Source organism: Octopus sinensis, linkage group LG1 (assembly GCF_006345805.1).
Source record: "Octopus sinensis linkage group LG1, ASM634580v1, whole genome shotgun sequence".
In the NCBI taxonomy this organism is placed as follows: Eukaryota; Metazoa; Mollusca; class Cephalopoda; order Octopoda; family Octopodidae; genus Octopus; species Octopus sinensis.
Genome location: NC_042997.1, coordinates 101,803,809 through 101,821,578, shown reverse-complemented (window position 1 = coordinate 101,821,578; position 17,770 = coordinate 101,803,809). Strand labels below are relative to the sequence as shown.

General features: G+C 33.7%; 1 protein-coding gene across 5 annotated transcripts in view; it reads left to right on the top strand.

The window, feature by feature from the left end:
• The window catches only part of LOC115211956 (protein dopey-1), a 146,656-nt gene that overhangs the window by 79,491 nt on the left and 49,395 nt on the right, over positions 1-17,770 (top strand). For 3 of the 5 annotated variants that reach the window (XM_029780740.2, XM_029780724.2, XM_036503372.1), the window contains exons 9-17: positions 607-881; positions 2,748-2,900; positions 4,611-4,714; positions 4,824-4,976; positions 5,901-7,814; positions 9,048-9,267; positions 11,162-11,335; positions 14,068-14,193; positions 15,584-15,724. In XM_029780740.2, coding sequence (XP_029636600.1) covers positions 607-881; positions 2,748-2,900; positions 4,611-4,714; positions 4,824-4,976; positions 5,901-7,814; positions 9,048-9,267; positions 11,162-11,335; positions 14,068-14,193; positions 15,584-15,724 — 3,260 coding nt within the window. The remainder of the gene's footprint in view (positions 1-606; positions 882-2,747; positions 2,901-4,610; positions 4,715-4,823; positions 4,977-5,900; positions 7,815-9,047; positions 9,268-11,161; positions 11,336-14,067; positions 14,194-15,583; positions 15,725-17,770) is intronic. The other 2 variants (XM_029780747.2, XM_029780731.2) reach the window with 2 other exon arrangements.

The window sequence follows — 17,770 nt, the reverse complement described above, 5'->3', positions numbered from 1 at the left end:
GATAGGAGATTGATGGAGGTATGAATGATAGGGAGTTAAGGATTTCATTTGAGTGGGGAGAGGGGGAGAGATGGATATAAACATAGGTGAGCAGGCTCATAGTAAGAATGAGGGATGGTTGTCAATAGAAACTAGCTCGGGAGAGTCTAAAGATATTTGCTAACTGTGACCTCAAATAGCAGTAAAAATTTTTCAGCTTATCAACAGGACAAAATTCAGCTATATGTTATATACTCTTTTTTTTTTCCCCCCTTTTCCTATTTGTGCATTATTTTGTGCAAGAACATGACACACACACACACACACACACACAAACATTGCATATTTGATGGCATATAAGATGCATTTTTTTTTTTTTTATGTCAAAGGGAAAAAAATCACTCTGGGTTCTATACATGAAGTTGGGTCTATAATGCATGCTTTAATGCACTAAAACTTTTTTTTCCCTGAATATGTGCTGCTGAAATTGGGGTTCTTCTAATAAGTCCAGGCATCTTTTATGCCATCAGATGTGGTAATATTATAAATAGTTAACTGTTTCTTTTAATCTTTTTATTTATTAATTTTTCTATTTATCTTTTTTTATTTATTTGTTGTTATTTACAGAAGAGGACTCTGCACTACCCCCATGGCTGCAAGATTTGATTCTTTGTAGTTGCTTTGTTGACAATTTCCATATTCAAGTAGCAGCAATTTCTACAATGCTGGATTTGGTTAGTCTGACTCAGTCAGTAGAATGTGAGTCTCGTAGCAAAGATGATGGAGGCAGTGAACGGAAGCCGTCATCTGGCAATGATGGTGGAACCATATCAGTAGTTATTTTGCCAGCACTGCTGCCCAGGCATCTCAAATATCTTAATAACAATACCCTTTTCTATCAGGTTTGTTTTGTTTGACTTTGAATATTTAAAAATGTTTTCAAGTAATAGTGGTTTTCATTTTTCAGCATCTTGGTCTATAGATTATATTGGGTTGAACATTGCTTCAAATTTAGATATTTGTACATGTTATTTAAATTGGTATGTTTCTGTGCTTTTGTAAAAGTCATGTGATGAATCTATTAGTTAGATGGAGCTGGACAAAAGGAATTGTCTATGGATTAGCTGTGTTTTCAGTGGGTGTAGTGCACAGACAGAATGATGGGACTCAGGGAGTGAGTGTTTATATGTTATTGCAGTGAGTTTTTATTTTGTTGATTTATTGAATTTATTGCTGTATTGTGTTGTATGTTGTGAGAATTCAATGTGTTTGAATGAGTGTGTGGTATGTATGGTTGTGTGCATGTATAAATGTGTGCTTAACTGTGTTTTGGTAACTGTAATGAGAAGTTGTTTGTGATATTATGGGGAATGTGTATATGTTTATGTCGTTGCTGTGTTATTGTGACTGTTGCTATGTTGTGTATGTTATGTAGTACATATGAGTTTATGTATTTGTTTAATGTGTGTAGGTGCCATGTAAGTGTATATGATTGTGTTTATGAAGTTATGGAAGTTATATGGAAGGTGAGTATGTGTATTCATGGGAAAGGTGATGCTTTTGTTACATGTGGGTTTGGATGTGTCTGAATGTGTGTGCTTGAGGAGTGATGTGTATGCTAAAGAGGTTTTAGTAGTGATTGAGTCCATAGAGAATGAAGATAAGTTCTCCATGTTGGAGGTAAAAGTTTGGAAAACTTCTGTGTAGGACTAGGTTGAACATTGAGACATGCCAAGTTTAGTGTTTAGCAGGACAGTAATGGCATGCAAAAAGAGAATCAATGCCATAATGTGGTTTTCTGTATTGTGAAACTTATTTTCTTATTCCATGACTTCCATGTTGCAAATTGAAACGTGTTCCTATAGAATTTTTCTAAAAAGAAAAGAAATTGTGCAGCCACTTTTATGCATGAAAGTATTTTTAACTATTCACAGTACTATATGCATAAACATTTGAAGAGAAATACATTAGGAAATAAATGAGAAACATTCAGCTTCCATTTTAGTGATCATTGTATTTCTTGACCTGTTACATACAGTCTGATTGTCAATCCACATAGTAGAGCAGTTCCATATTAAGCATCAGATCAGATTCATGAAGAAGCAATGCCCAGGCAAGTAATGAAATAACCATTGTAAATCATTATCCAGCTCATTATCCTTTTTTTTGCCTATTGCCTTCACTTACATCTGATAGCTTCTTTCAGTCATCTTGAATAAGTGTAATGTGCTACATTGCATATCTGTTAAAATTAAAATGTACAGAATCACACAGTGGTGACAGACAAATCCATTCCAAATATATATTACATCAGGAACTCACCTGTCATAGATGACAAATGAGTTTTCCACCATTTCTAGATGAATGATCTGCACAAATTATTTGTTTATATTAATCAAATGTATGTGCTGTACATTAGCTCATTCCCTCCAACTTGACATTGTCTGAACAGGTGCAAAGTGTGTCGCATGTCGGGTATGAAAGAGGATGCAGTGCAACATGATGTGAAGTGTTTTGCTGAAGAACACAAAGTACTGTCCAGTTGGGGAATTGAAGTCACAATCTCATGATCATGAATGCAACACCCTAACCACTAGGCCACTGCCCTCATATATATTACAAATATGCTTTGTGTGTGTATAAATGAAGTTTGTGATTTTTAGATTTTAAAATTTATCCAAGCTTTCTGTTTACCTTATAAATAGCAACATATATATGTGTGTGTGTGCATTTATATATTGAATCATATATCTGTATGCTTCTTGTAGATGGTTGCACAAAATTTATGGAATCATCTTGATGCATCTACTTCTAATAATCATCAAAGGAGTGTGGAATTATTCCAGCAACTGCACCAAGTAACACCAAACAGTTGGGTCTGTGAAGATGTGATTGGCAGTGCTCTTGTTGGAGATGAACCGGTAAGTTCTCACATTTCATGCCTTATGTTAGAGCAGGGATAAACTACTACCTTTTATCATGGCTCATTGTTGATTGTTTTTTTTTTTTTTTGGGGGGGGGGGGTTATTCATGGCCAACATGTATATCTTGTCTTACATATGAAAATATCTTTCATTTATACCCATCCATATTTCCATTACTGGCAATGTTTATGTAAGCAAAAATGAAACCGATCTGACACAAAAGACCATCTAAAAGTCATCAACTGCTCAATGGATTGCAAGTTCAATAAAATTGAGTGAAAAAACTTGTAGAAAAAGGCCCACATAGAAGAGCTCAGTGGCTTATTTTGACTCCTTCTTCAGAGATTGTTACACTTTTGTTAGGATTTCAAAGAAAATTATTTGCAATGATTTTTTTTCTTGCTTTTTATATTTTGAGTTCAAATTCCACCAAAATCAACTTTACTTTTTATTCCCTTGGATTTGATTAAAGTACCAGTCAAGTACTAGAGTTGAGTTAACCGACCACACCACTATACCAAAATATTCTGGTCTTTGTACCTATGTTAGAAACTTTTGATACTTTTTTTAACCATATTAAAGGTTGAAATAGTGATCATTTGGTTGTTAACATATTTGTTTCTTAAAAATTATTATTAATCATAAAAATAGATAACATTTGAATGTTAGAACAATAGGCATAGCAACACTTTCCAGTAATTATATTCCTGTATATTCTGAATTCAAATTTCACCACGGTAACATTGCCTTTATGCTTATGACAATCAGTGCAATCAACTGTCACCTTTTTTGTGTGTGTGTTTTCTTTTTCCCCAAAATGTGTAGCATTATGCCAAAGTTGGAGATCATCATTATCATTTTTATTATAAAAGGTTGTGAATTCCAGATTTGGTTAAAAACCAAACATGCCAAACTGCAATGCTGCTGTTCTGCACTATCAGACACCCGCTACTTTTCCACCCACCTCCTCTGCTCCACTCATTCCTACACACCTCATGCTTTGAAGGTCCACTCTGACACCTCATCACCATGCTTTTTTTCACTTTTCACCCCCATCCTATCATTTCCACCTTCTCTTCTAAAATGTGAGTCATGTAGCATCTCTACAGAGAAAAACCTGTTCTACTCTGAACCTTTTCTCTCATATTTTACTCCTTTCTAATTGTCATCTCCTGGCATGATCTTGTCCTCCGCAGAGTTTGTAATCTTGCAAGCAGCATGGCAACTTCACTAGTGTTAGTGGTATGAAAAAGGCACCCAGTGTATGCTGTAAAGTGGTTGACGTTAGGAAGGGTAACTTTGCCAATGAAGACAATGGCTTACAATGCAGCCCTTGGACCCATCAGATCCTGTCAGACTATCCCATGAAAGACAAATGTTAAATGACGGTGACATCTTGTGAGGAATTAGTTACATTCTTAGATGAAATTCAACCACAGTCATTTTTACCATTCATTATCCTGGAGTGCCAATCAAACATATTTAATCAAATATATCTCTCCCCCTATCCCATCCCCCGTATTCATGCCATTATACCACTCTTATTATTAGAAGCAATAATACATCATTACTCGTAGTAAATTACACAAAAATACTTCATTAAATTTCTTTGTTCTTCTAAGTATGTTTTCTTGTTTAATCCAATGAAACTATTGAGTATTTATGAATAATGTGTAACTTTTCTATCTTTTTTTTTTTTTTTTTTAGAATAAACGTATTGAAGCTTTCCGAAAATTTACTGTTCTCTGGCATTTAATCCGTGATAAGAAAACTAGTCGTGCCCCTGGAATGCCTCTCAGAACATTTGATCGGTAAATATCGACTTCAGATTTACTATTTAAATACAAATAAAGCACTTGCTATTCTCATACATTTCTTATTCCTTATAGCAAATGAATAAATGTATTTGTATATTTTCAGGTCAATGTTTGCAGTATTAGATAGTCTCCGTGAAGATACAAGTTCTGCGAAAACACTAGCTAGTACTTGGTTAATGCACACTATACAGCGTGGTGGCATTTACAGAATTCTAGAACCTACCCTTCTTATTCTCTTACATCCAGATACCGCCAGGTTTGTTATATTTCTATATAAGCATTTGTTACATTTTATATTTTACCTCACTAATCTTTCGATGTTAACCTACTATTAGATGATTAGACAGACTGACATACATATATGTCAACATATACATCAGATTCCAGCCAAAAGCAATTAATACTAAATTTGTAGAGAGATATGTCAAGGTGTGAAATCCAACCTAACTTACTACTTCAAGTTTCATATTGAGTGTAGTGTTTGTGTGTGTCAGGTACAACATCTACGAGGTCAAGGTACAAGAATAATAGCAACATAAGATCAAAGCATAATTCTGCTAACTTCCATGGTTGAGAAATTAATGATCAGAAAGATATTTAATCTAAAAAGGGGTTTGGTCTCAACAATATGCAAATATTCTGATTTTATAAATATTTTCTAAAATACACTTCAATGAAAAATAAATGTTAAATTAAACTATCAAAGACTATTCACTCCAACTCTTAACATTATATATTTTCTTTCTCTGGTTTAAGGAAGGATTACTGAATCTTTGGTCTATGACATGCATCTATACTGAAGTAGTAGATGGATTTGTTGACATAAAAGGTTTACTTATAATGATGAAGACTATTAGTTGCAGACACACATACAAACATGTATCACACTTATTCACATGAAGGCCACACTCTGTGAAGCTTGAAGTGGTAAATTAGGCTGGATTTCACAACTTGACATATCCCTCTTCTGAGTTTTGCTTAATCTCTTCATTGTACCAGAATCTGATATATGTGTTTGTATCTGTATGTCTGTCTATATATTTGTTTTAATCAATAATTAGTGTTTTAAGTAAAGATTTTGTCAAAATTTTATAACATTTGTGATGCTCTGATTATATCATTTAATGTTCAGCATCAGTTTGAAGTCATTATTTATTTGTATTTTTATTGCTCTTTCCAGAATATCCATACAACATGTAAATATCCATCAACCCCAAAAAGTGAAGCTATCAGATGTGGATGAGGATAAATCAGACACCAAAATCTTTGCCATCAGTAGCGAAGGGGGAAATGTTATTTATCATGTTAGTTCTAAGACCAAAAATATCTCAAAGAAGAATGTTGAAGAGCTGAAATCTTTTGCTCTAACTGTAATGAACGAAAAAGGATCTGGTGTTTTGACTGCTTCAACTAGAGCACAAATTGATATGCCCTTTGACAGGGTGAACCCAGAGAATCTCAAGCTCCGAATCAATCCCTTTGGTGGATCAGAAAATTCTCTTGATCGGCTTATATTTGATGGATTTGAGCTTCCACCACCTGCTCAAAATTTTGATCTAAGAAGCATCCGACGTTTAACAAAGGAAACTTGTTTAAAGGAAGGTATATATTTTGATGAGAAGGACCAACTGGATAATACTGATCCCATAGAAGATCAGACTACTGGGGTTAAGCAAGAGTTAGCTGGCACAGTCACTGATGATCCATCCAATAATGTGGTCACTGTTGAGGAACCTGCTGGTGAGACTAGTGAAAATATTGTCACTGGCATTCTGGATGATCTTGTTAACAAAGTAACAAGGGAGCCACTGCTTTTGAGCAAACAAGTCGATATTCCCGACGATTTCTCTCTTCCAGATGGTAAATCTGGCTCCATGTCTAAAGACAGTAGCGTCCTTGATGATGAGGATCTCCTGAATGCTATTGATAAGAGAGGATTAGAGATTGATTCTCCAACTGGCAGTGAATCCGATCTCTCTAGACCATTTGGTAGATCATCAAATAACATTAGCAACAATTTAGATGAAAATGAAGAAGAAGCTACAGGTATACACACATTGCATATGCATATACTTCTCTATGTGCAGAAATACGACTGTCAGCAAACTCTCTATGCGCTATCAACCCTCAAGTCTATGCTTGTAACATGTCCTCGGCTCATGGTTACTGCCATGGCAACAACCAGCATCAGTAACAACAGATTACAACAGTTGCCAAAATTGCAGATGCTTCTAGCAAGGCACCGAAAATCAGTTTTTGGAAATAACTTCTTTGGAGAATTACCATCGGATGTGATATCAAACTACCGGACAAATATGTACTTAGAAATTGTGATTTCTCTTTGTTTATACTTCATTCGATCATACTATCCAAATCTGATGATGAGCAAGTTATCACTTGAAGAACTTCATGGTAACAAAGAGGTTCACATACTCAGTGCTGAAATTCTAACCCATCTCGTATCAGAGTTAATCCATATAATGAAAGAAAGTGGTAAAAGTTTTGTCTCTTACATCAGTGATCTTTTGATGAAATGCAAGCTGCAGAAAGCTATTCTACACTCTGTTTTGGCAAGTGTCTACAATTCACGCCAGATATCAGACAGTGTCATGCATCGAGTGAGTTTCACTGAAACTATTATATCCTTTAACGAGGACAGCTTAGAACAAAGTGCTAATGAAACTTTTCAAATAAAGCTATTAAACCTGTTGCTTGTGATGATTATGTTGGAGGGTCATATTCAGTTAATTAAGGGAAGTCCTAATCAAACCAGTGGGGATTCAGCAAATAACGATAATACATCTTCATCCGTTGACTGGGATCGCACAAAAGTAAACTTTAATCCTTCTCTGTCACGTGTACGTTATAACTCAGGACGGCCCATTGTACAACAAGGCATGTTTTTGTCTGCAGTTCTTAGTGCGCTCAAGCAATCTCATAGAGCTCATATGCATCGTCACTGGATTTCCATGGTAACAGCTGCCCTGCCACATATGGGAAAGGCCATGGCTTTGGTTGTTATGAATGTTGTTTCACAGCTTTGCCGCAACCTTGAATCAATTTCATCTTTGTATACAACTCCAAAGGATGAAAGGTAAGCATCTGTTATAGTTCATAAATACTGTAAATATTCATAAATTGTGTGCTAATACATAAGTGTGCACACATATGCATGCACATACACATGTACACTGTATACTATGTGAATAGGAGATATGTTTATATATATATAAAAATAGATAGATATGTACTTTATGTATAATTACCTGCATTCTGAAGTGTAGGGTTACTGCAAACATAACTGCCAAACCTTGTGGAAATTTTGTTGATGGAATCACATCTACCTCCTCCAAAACTTATGTTTAAAGTTTTTGCAAGTTTCCTTACATTAAAAAAATTTGATTCTAACTAGTTGCCATACATACTCATGCACGTAGATATGCAGAAATATCTCATTTTATATACCACCATCATCATTTTACATCCACTTTTCCTTACTGGCATGGTTGGACTTGTTAAACCAATTTTTATTTGAATTTACTTCACTCTTAGATAGATTGGGGGACCAAGTCTTGTATGTTCAAGCTAAATAACCATCCTGATGTCAAACACTTTATAGAGTGTCCTAGTTGTGTTTCATGTTGCACCTGCACTAAAGAGGTTCTCTTGTCCCCAGTAAAATTAAAGTCCTCTTTGCTTTGTTTCCATTTGTTCAAGTCAATATGACTTAGAAGGTGATAGATGAGAGAGACAGAGAAAGAAATGAAGATACCAAGCAAGGGATGAAAAACAAAATGACAGACTAACATGTTAAGGACATTGACTAGAAAACACCAAGAGTAGCATGATGGGAAATGAGTGTGATAGAAGTGACAAGCTGAAATAAGTGAGAGTAAAAGAAATGATGAGTAAGAGAGAAAGAATAATGAATGGTAATGTTGAGAGAAACAGTGTGTTTGGAGCAAGAAGGTGTTAGAGAAAAAAGTAATAAAAAAAGCAGTGATGGCAACTACTGTTTGGTGTTATGATAGAGAGTGGGCAATGGCTAGTAACAGAGCCGGGTGATGGTTGTCTATTGACAACCTGGATGAGGAGAAGGAGTGATGGCTAGCTGAACAGAAGGGTCATGGTAATTGCACCACATACAGCCAACTCTAATGTAGACCCTTATTAAATAGATATTGTGATGGGAGTGGGTGCAGTAACTTAAGCAATTTATAATAAAACTGTTTCATTTAGACAATAATTACTTTCAGTTACATTCCTGCTTCATTCACATTTCCACCACTGAGACCTGCATATTAACATGATTCACTTATATTTTCAGGAAGCAACAGATGAAGAGTCTTCCTCCAGACCATGTGTTGACTATGTTAGAAGGATTGACCAGAATTTGTCACTATTGTCTTTTGGACAATAGTTCCCCTGTCTTAATCAATCAACACAGCCTGCCTAATCTGGGGATTCAATCTGCTGTGGATTCATATACTGCTGGCCAGATCCTCACCAATTTAATCCATGTATTCAATCCAGTCAGTGGTAGTCGGGTATGCATGCTGCTGAGTTGTATATTGTTTGCTCATAAATAGTATTTAGTGGAGGGGAGGATTTTATGATACATATTTGTTCTTTGATTTAAAGATAATAAATTTGAGGGTAGGAATGTAGTTTGCTAATTCAACTTGCAAATTCTCTCATCAGTCTACAATAATTTTGTTTTAAGAAAAAGTCTTTGCACTTTTAGTATCATTATTTCAAACAAATTGAAATCAGTTGCTTTTGCAGGATGCATAAAATAAATCGTATATAAATAGTTTGATATCAATTCTGCCCTTCAAGCATTTTAAAGATTTTAAACAACTTAAACCTGAAAGTACAAATTCAAAAAATATTTTGATTTTTAATATTTCATTATTTATGAATGGGTTTCAAAGAACATGTATTTAATATTCTATTGAGTCTGAAATATTAATATACATATATATATATATGATATATATAAATATATATATATCATGGACTGTGCAATTAAGGAAATCATCATTTGGGTGATAGCATGTATTTTATCCATCAATTTTTGTATAATTATATAAATTCAATATGATCAATGCATTTATAAATTTATGCTTTTAAAAATAAGTTATCCATAGTTAATTATCAAATTAGATTTATAACATTTGACTAGATTCTATAAAAGGGGGGTACATTTTGCTTTTTATATTTCAGTTTGGTGCTTTTTTTAATTGGGTTTGTTTGTTATTTTTATGTAAAAGAAATTAGCATCAGAATTCCAGTTTAATGATGTTCATTTACTTAAAAAAATTTTTCTTTTTGTTTCTTAAATTTATTTTTTTACCAGATTTTAAAATTCAGTAGAATCATAAGTTTTAGTATTAATAAAATTGTATAAATTAAATTTATACACTGATAATTATATCATATATCCTGTAAAATAGTAATTCTGATGATAATATAATTTACTTTTGTTCATTTGATAATCTGTCTGTTTTGTTTTTAACCTTTCTATTTTCTTAATTTTCTCTTTTTTTTTATTATTATAATAAACAACACTGATACAGTGAATTAGATACATCTCCATTTTAACAGTTAATCTGATTAAAACACTGGAGCTATCTTTCCTAATTGAAACCTATTTGTATTGCTATTTGGCTTATTAATTTTAACATCTTCAGTTGCTATTATTAACAAGCTATTTGCTCATTTGTAAGGCTTAAATTCTGCATGCTGCAATTTCACTACATGTAACCTTGTTTATCAATGATTCATTCACACCTGACCAAAGATTAAATGCTATGCTCAATTGTGGACCATGTTGTACTTATCACAAGTTGATCTGTGAGTGATAATACTGGTTGGTGATCAAAGATTCTGTTTGTACTGCTATAACGTACTCCAGCAACCACCCACATGCTCAGCTGCCCAGAATTCACTGTCTATCACTTGTGTTTACATGACTGTGCTGAAAGGTTACATATTCATATCCAACAATATGGGGCCAGTTATCAGAAAAAACACAAAGGCCCCTGGTCTTAACAAGCAATGCATATGAGTGTATTTTCTACAGAAAAAAGTAGAGATGATGAAGACAATACATGGCAGTAGAAGCTTCATTGTTATGGACCATGAGTTTGGTGCCAATGAAGCTACCATTTGTTCCATTTGCAAAATGCATAGAAACGATTCATTTATTACTGTAATTTTTCTTTTGGTAACCCCACCTCCTCCATAATAAGTGAGGATAGATGTTTTTACAATATAATTATTTTCTTTAATAAATGAAGTATTTTTTATTCATTTTCTAAATAAACATTTGAGCCTTTAAAACTATGACTAGAATTACACTGAGGCTATATTTAGTTCATCTTTATTGGTTCATCTTTAAACATTTTATTTTGTATATTTTTTTGTGTTTTTTTTCAGGAGGCCAATTCCCAAAGTGATGCTGCACTTTTAGTACCACTTTTGGAAGCCCGCACACACCTTTTAAGTATACTTCCACGTATAATTGGGTGTATGGCTACTTTATGGAAAGCTATCAATGAATCAGAAGAAAATTTAGCTCTTCAGCATAACTGGATTATAGGGGCACCCAAGGTATGAACTCTGTCAACTGAATAAATGTTCTACTGGTTTTAATATTTTAAAATTTTCTTTTGGTATATTGTAATTGCATGTAATATTTTTACTACTTAGTATGCAGTTCCCTTCATTCACCCAACTTAGTACACTCATCTCTCTATCTCTTTTCCCCGTTGTTGCATCGAAAACTTCCCCACTTCACCTTGCACTAACCTCTATTCCCACTTCTCCTTCCCTAGCAAATCAGCATTCTGGAATCTTCTTTCTGCTGATGCCTTTCCTGCAGGTGTTTGCCTCTGACAGGTTATATAGAACATTAATAGCATTAATCTTCCTGCAGCTTGAGGGTGCACTCTGATACATCTTCATCTTCTCTGTTTTCTAACAGGTAACCTTGCATCTTCCCTACAGCATGGCACTTGTTCCTGTTCCCTCTATCATATTTTATTTGGTGACCTCCCTGGTGCCAGTATCACATAAAAAACACCCGGTACCCTCTGTACAGGGGTTTGTGTTAAACTGGCACTCCATCACTATGACAATGAGGGCTCTAGTTGCTCCAATCAGCAGAACAGCCTGCTCATGAAATTAACATGCAAGTGCTTGAGCACTTCACAGAAGTGTCTATCTTTAACATAGTTCTCAGGGAGATTCAGCTTGTCAAAGAATGTGACAAGGCTGGCTCTTTGAAATACAGCTATAAATCATTTTTGCCAACTGAGTGGACTGGAGCATCAGGAAATAAAGTGTCATACTCAAGGACACAATGCACTGCCAGGTATTGAATTCATGGCCTTATGATATTGAGCCAAATAGCCCAACCACTTAGCCAAGCACCTTCACAGGGATTGGTGCTATGATGAACATTACTCCATGGAAACTATGTCAAAGCAGATATTGGAGCTTGGCACAGTCCCTAGGCACACCAGTTCATGTTGAAGCATCCAACCTATGCCAGCATGGAAAAGAAACATTAAATGATGATGGTAATTAATATCATTAACCTTACTGGTTTTGGAGAGCCTGCAAAGGTCATATTCACTCCAAACTCAACAAATAATTTTTAAAAAAACAGCCCTGTTACTGGAAACATCACCAAATCCAGAACCAACATTGATAGGGATTGACCCATGTAAAAGTTAATGTATCACTGTCATGGTGAAAATTAGATTAAAAAACAAACAAAAATACACTGTTGATAATGACAGATGTTGAGACATGTTATTAGGGCAACATTATCATAACAGTTGTATAGCATAATATTATTGGCAGTTATAAGCCAAATGCTACTTTGCAGTGCCTAAAATTCTATACCTAGTTGCTCCAAGTTCAAATGGCTGGTTTTCCTTTGCATACTCTTGGAGTTAAATAAGTACATATAATATATTATGATTGATTCCATAAGCAGTACCTTCTCCTTTGCAAAATTGTTCTTCTTCCAAAACAGATACAATTGTTATTACCAGTTGATTTATATTCATGTCTGAATCTGATGCATTCTGCTCTTAAGCTAAGTATCTAATCGGTAACTATAATTTCATCAGCACTATATATATATATATATATATATATATATATTGGGTCATCCCATAAATAATGCAGTTTTTTCAATTGCATGAACTAAAAGTCGAACGGGAAGATAATCTACCTGCATCAACTTGCTATAAAAGCAGGTAGTAATTTTACTTTGTACTTATTCTTGGTGCAAGTTTTGAAGAGTGCATTTCTATTTTAACAGTTATTTTTTCAAAGCTATAATGGAAGTGACAAAGGAGCATATTTTGCTTTATGAGTTCAATAACGGCAACAATGCAACAGAAAGTGCAAGGAATATTAATGTAGTATATGGGGATCGAAGAATAAACGCAAATCAGTGTCAGTGGTGGTTCCAGAAATTTCAAGCTGGAAATTATAGCCTAGAAGATGAGCCTTATCTTGGAAGATCTGTAGAGCTTGACAGGGATGTCCTGCAAACCCTGGTGGAACAAAATCCCATTGTAACTGTTTAAGAACTAGCAGAGAAGTTTGGATTTGGTCATTCAACCAGTCATTCAAGTCAGTGCTAGAAGGAAAATGACCGTCTTTGATTTCAAGATGAAAGGTATTCTTCCATCAGGATAATGCTCAACTACATGCTGTGAGGATGACATTCCAAAGACTGAAGCAGTTTGAATGGGAAAGATACCTCACTCACCATATTCACTGGACATTGCCCTATCTGATTATCATTTATTCTGCAGTCTTCAAAATTATTTGGATGAAAAATATATGAATTCTGTAAATGAGATCAGAAGAGTAGTAGAGGAGTATTTGTCACAGACAAGTGAATTTTGGAAGAGGGGAGCCTTGCACGTCTACCAAATAGATGGAAGAGCAATGTAGAAAATGGGGAGTATATTTTAGATTAATAAAAAAAAATGCATTATTTATGGGATGACCCAATATATATATGTAATAAATGAAGGAAAAAATTCCTTCAATGGGGTGTAAAACATCCAATTCACTGGTATGTCAGTTGAATGCCACAGAAATAGGGGTATAAATACAAAATACAAACAATAAATTAAATAGAGAAATACAATTGACAGTCTAACTATTTATATTATAAGACAGGACAGCATAAAAAATTATTAAAAAAACATAAAACGCCAACAATTTGTTTCAACTTATATACATTGATTTATAAACAATTCATATTCAGTTTTATTTTTTAAATTTTTATTTATTTATTTTTTTTTGTTCTTCAGGTTGTTCGTTCATATATTTTGGAATTTCTCAGTCCTGTTGCTGTTCCTCATGGCTGCAATTTACTTGGCTCTGTTGCTGTTGCCTGGAATGACAGAAGACGAAAAGTTCCTGGCTATAATAAAAAGGTATTATGTTTTCAAAGATATGAATAATTATTCAGTAAGAAAAGGTAAAATGACAATTATCAATTTTGGAAACATTCCAGGGTTTTGAGTATTTTACTTTTATTAATGTCTTAGAAATACTACACTAGCCTCACCTGCTTTATTCTCAATCAGAACTGGTTTATGTCTTATGTTACCAGTTTTTACTTTTATATTTACTTGATACAGAAGTGGATATGGTGCAGGTGCTGTGTGGTTAAGATAATTGTTTCCCAAATACTTGGTTACTGGTTGAGTGTCTTTGCATTGCACCTTGGGCAAGTGTCTTCTACTATAGTCTTGGACTAACCAAAACCGTGTATTGAAAATTGAATGAAGCCCACCATGTGTGTGCGTGTATCTTCATGTCTTGGTGTTGCATCATAGTTGTAAATGAGTGTCACTGTCATACAAGCAGTGTTATTCCTTTCCAATATTCTGCAAAACATGTCTGACCATGGGGAAATATATTAACTTGCTAGGAAACAGGAAGTGTGTCTGCCTGTAGAAAATTTACCTTAAACTATCTGACAATACAAGCATGGGAAAGTGGACTTTAAAATGAACAATGATTTCTGCACTTATTCATCATCATCATTGTCCAATGTCTGCCCTCTATGCTGGCATGGGTGGGACAGTTTAATAGGAGCCAGCCAAGCAGAAGCCTGCACCAGACTTCTGTGGCTGTTTTGGCAGGATTTGTACAGCTGGATGCCCTTCCTAACACCAACCACCCAGCAGGAAGTATATTCTATAACTCATTAATTTTCAAATTTTCACTGCATCTATAGAAGATTGCAGTTACAAAAAGACCACTGCAAAGATTCACTCACCTATGCACAACAACTTCTAATCCATTGTTACCATTATTTTATTCTCTTACTACCACTACTAAGGGTTCTGCTCCACTAAACTGACAAGCTGCATACCAGTTCTTCTTACTAGAAGTTACAGCCTTTTAGAACTCCTTCCCTATCCATGTCTTCCTTTCATGAATCAAAACATAGATATTTAAGTTGAGCAACTGAATTAATCTCACCTAGCTAAGAAGAAAGGGGCCTGCAAATGTCATCTAGGTTGTCCCCTTCATCCACTAACTAAACAGTTTTAAAGAAAGACAAATTTTTTAGTATTGAATTTTTATCTGTTTCACTAAACATTCTTCCTCTCTCCAATTTAGAGATTATTCTATTTTTAAAGAATATTATTTTTCTTTGAGGGTCAAAAATGGCAGCTACTAAATAATTTTTTAAAATTACTTTTAGCTACTGAAATTTTTTGATACTAAAAAGAGTGATAGTTAATGCAACATAAATTTTCATTTGAAAACTATTAATATGCTTATTAAGATATAAATTTTATTTAATTTCAGGTAATACCAGTACCTTGCGAAGACCAACTTCTATTAGTTCAATTAGTGGATGCCATAAAAGTGTTACCAACTGATACTTTGGTACAAACAGTGAAACAAGTACTTAAACAACCACCACCTTGTGATCTTGGACAAACAAAGGTGAAAGAAGTTACCATTTTTTCTGTCAATAAGTTATTTTTAATTTTTGATTTCTTGCAAAAATCCTTTTCATATGAATTACTTTTGAATGCATCATAATAGATAGACCACAAAAAAATATCTATATGCACCTTATTAATGTTCCTTAACTATTAGACCCTTCAACTGAATTATAAATTGAACTTTACATTTGTTTTAAACTATGGTGAGAATTTTTTTTTTAATTTTATAAATTTATTTATAGAACCTGCTTATTGTTTTACCTTTCTTCAATATTAATATAAAAACAAAGGAAGTAGAACAGTGTTTGTGCATGTATACTCACCTACATTTATACACACATATACATACTTATGAAGTATATAGTTTTGTTCTTCATTCTTAGTTTTAATTTTATCAGAGTTGATTTCTTCTTCACTGTGACATTGCCAAAATACGAACAGATATCAATTTCTTCCCTGTCATATACTGGGTAGGGATTGATCCAATCAATTAAATACCAATGTAAAAACATTAGTTTAAGTAAGATACCTCCTTATAACAGGAGTTTGGCAAATGATTAATGTATACAACAGTATAAATGGAGGTGGTATAGTTAAAGCCCCTTCTAAAGTTCTTCTGTTGTATATTTTCTATTTATATACTCACCTAACCCATGCTAGGTAGCAAGGAAAAAGCAGTCATAAAAACAAAATGAAATTAATTTTCCTAAGATTTGCCAAGAAAATCTAAAACAGTTTAATATTATTTCAGATATCCATCAATTAAGAGAAGTAACCAGTGATAGTTGAAACTTAACCTACCTCTAATAATGATTAGTTTAAATTTAAAATTAATACAGTATTATTAAACACTGCTCCACCGATGTGCAGAGTTTTCACCTTACCTTCTTTATTATCTACTCCTGTAGATTCATCCAAATTTGCTAATTATACACTATCACTACACACATTTATCTCATCTTTCTATTTTTTTGCAATCATAATCTGTCTCTGTCTTCCTTATTTTACATGCCATCTATATGAAGTCATTCATTCTGGATTGCTTCATTGCTGCTGAACTCAAAACTAACTGCAAACTCCATATTAATAATCACACTTAAACCCCAACTTTATAACTCCTTATGACTTTCATGGTTATAGACAATGAATTTCCTTCTTTGATATAGTAATAAAACAAAAAGATAAATGTTAACATCAATTAGGTTATAATATAGCATAATCTTTTTTAGTGCCAAATGAAATCTGTGAAGCTTGTCTAATATTTATCTACAAAGAAAAATAGAAATTTCATCTGAAATGCACTGTTGGTCATTGTCTTCACGATGAAGAAATACCATATTTATTCATGTATAATATGAACTTTTGACCAAATTTTTAAACCTAGACATTAAGGGTATGCAATGAAAAACTACAATCTGATTTTCTTTTTAAAGATCTAGATTATTTGTTCAGTTTATGTCCCATAAAATTACATATGAAACGCTTGTTTGAATATATTTGTTTAAAATGTTTATTGATTCTCTGAAAATATAAAATGTTCTTTCAATCTTAATTTTATAAATTAAAAAAATCTCGATTGAATTTTGGAATAAATGCACCCACATCCCTATCCTGTCATTAGTTTATATTTAATTTTTCTTTCAAAAATTTTGAGAAGAGGAACTGATGATTAGCATAGCATATTCTAATAAAACTAAATTTTTTCTTTCTTTTTCCTGAATTCTCTCTAGTTTAAAGAGTTTTTTTTTTTTTTTTAAATACAACTAGCAGAGTGACCTGGCTATATCTAGATATAGAATCAGAGTTACATGAGACAGACGAGTGTATTTAATAGAGGATTGGCTCCTTTTCCCAACAAGTGACACAGAAATCTTGCTTGATGATTCATGCAAGAATATACATTTACATACAATAGCAGGGTGTTGTTTGAGGGAAATTTAGCTGCCTGATGGTAAGTCCATTAGAAGCAGCCCACATTATTGATATGGAACTTCTGTTGGCATGACACTATTTCTAATGTCTTCACATTAGTAACGGATATTGC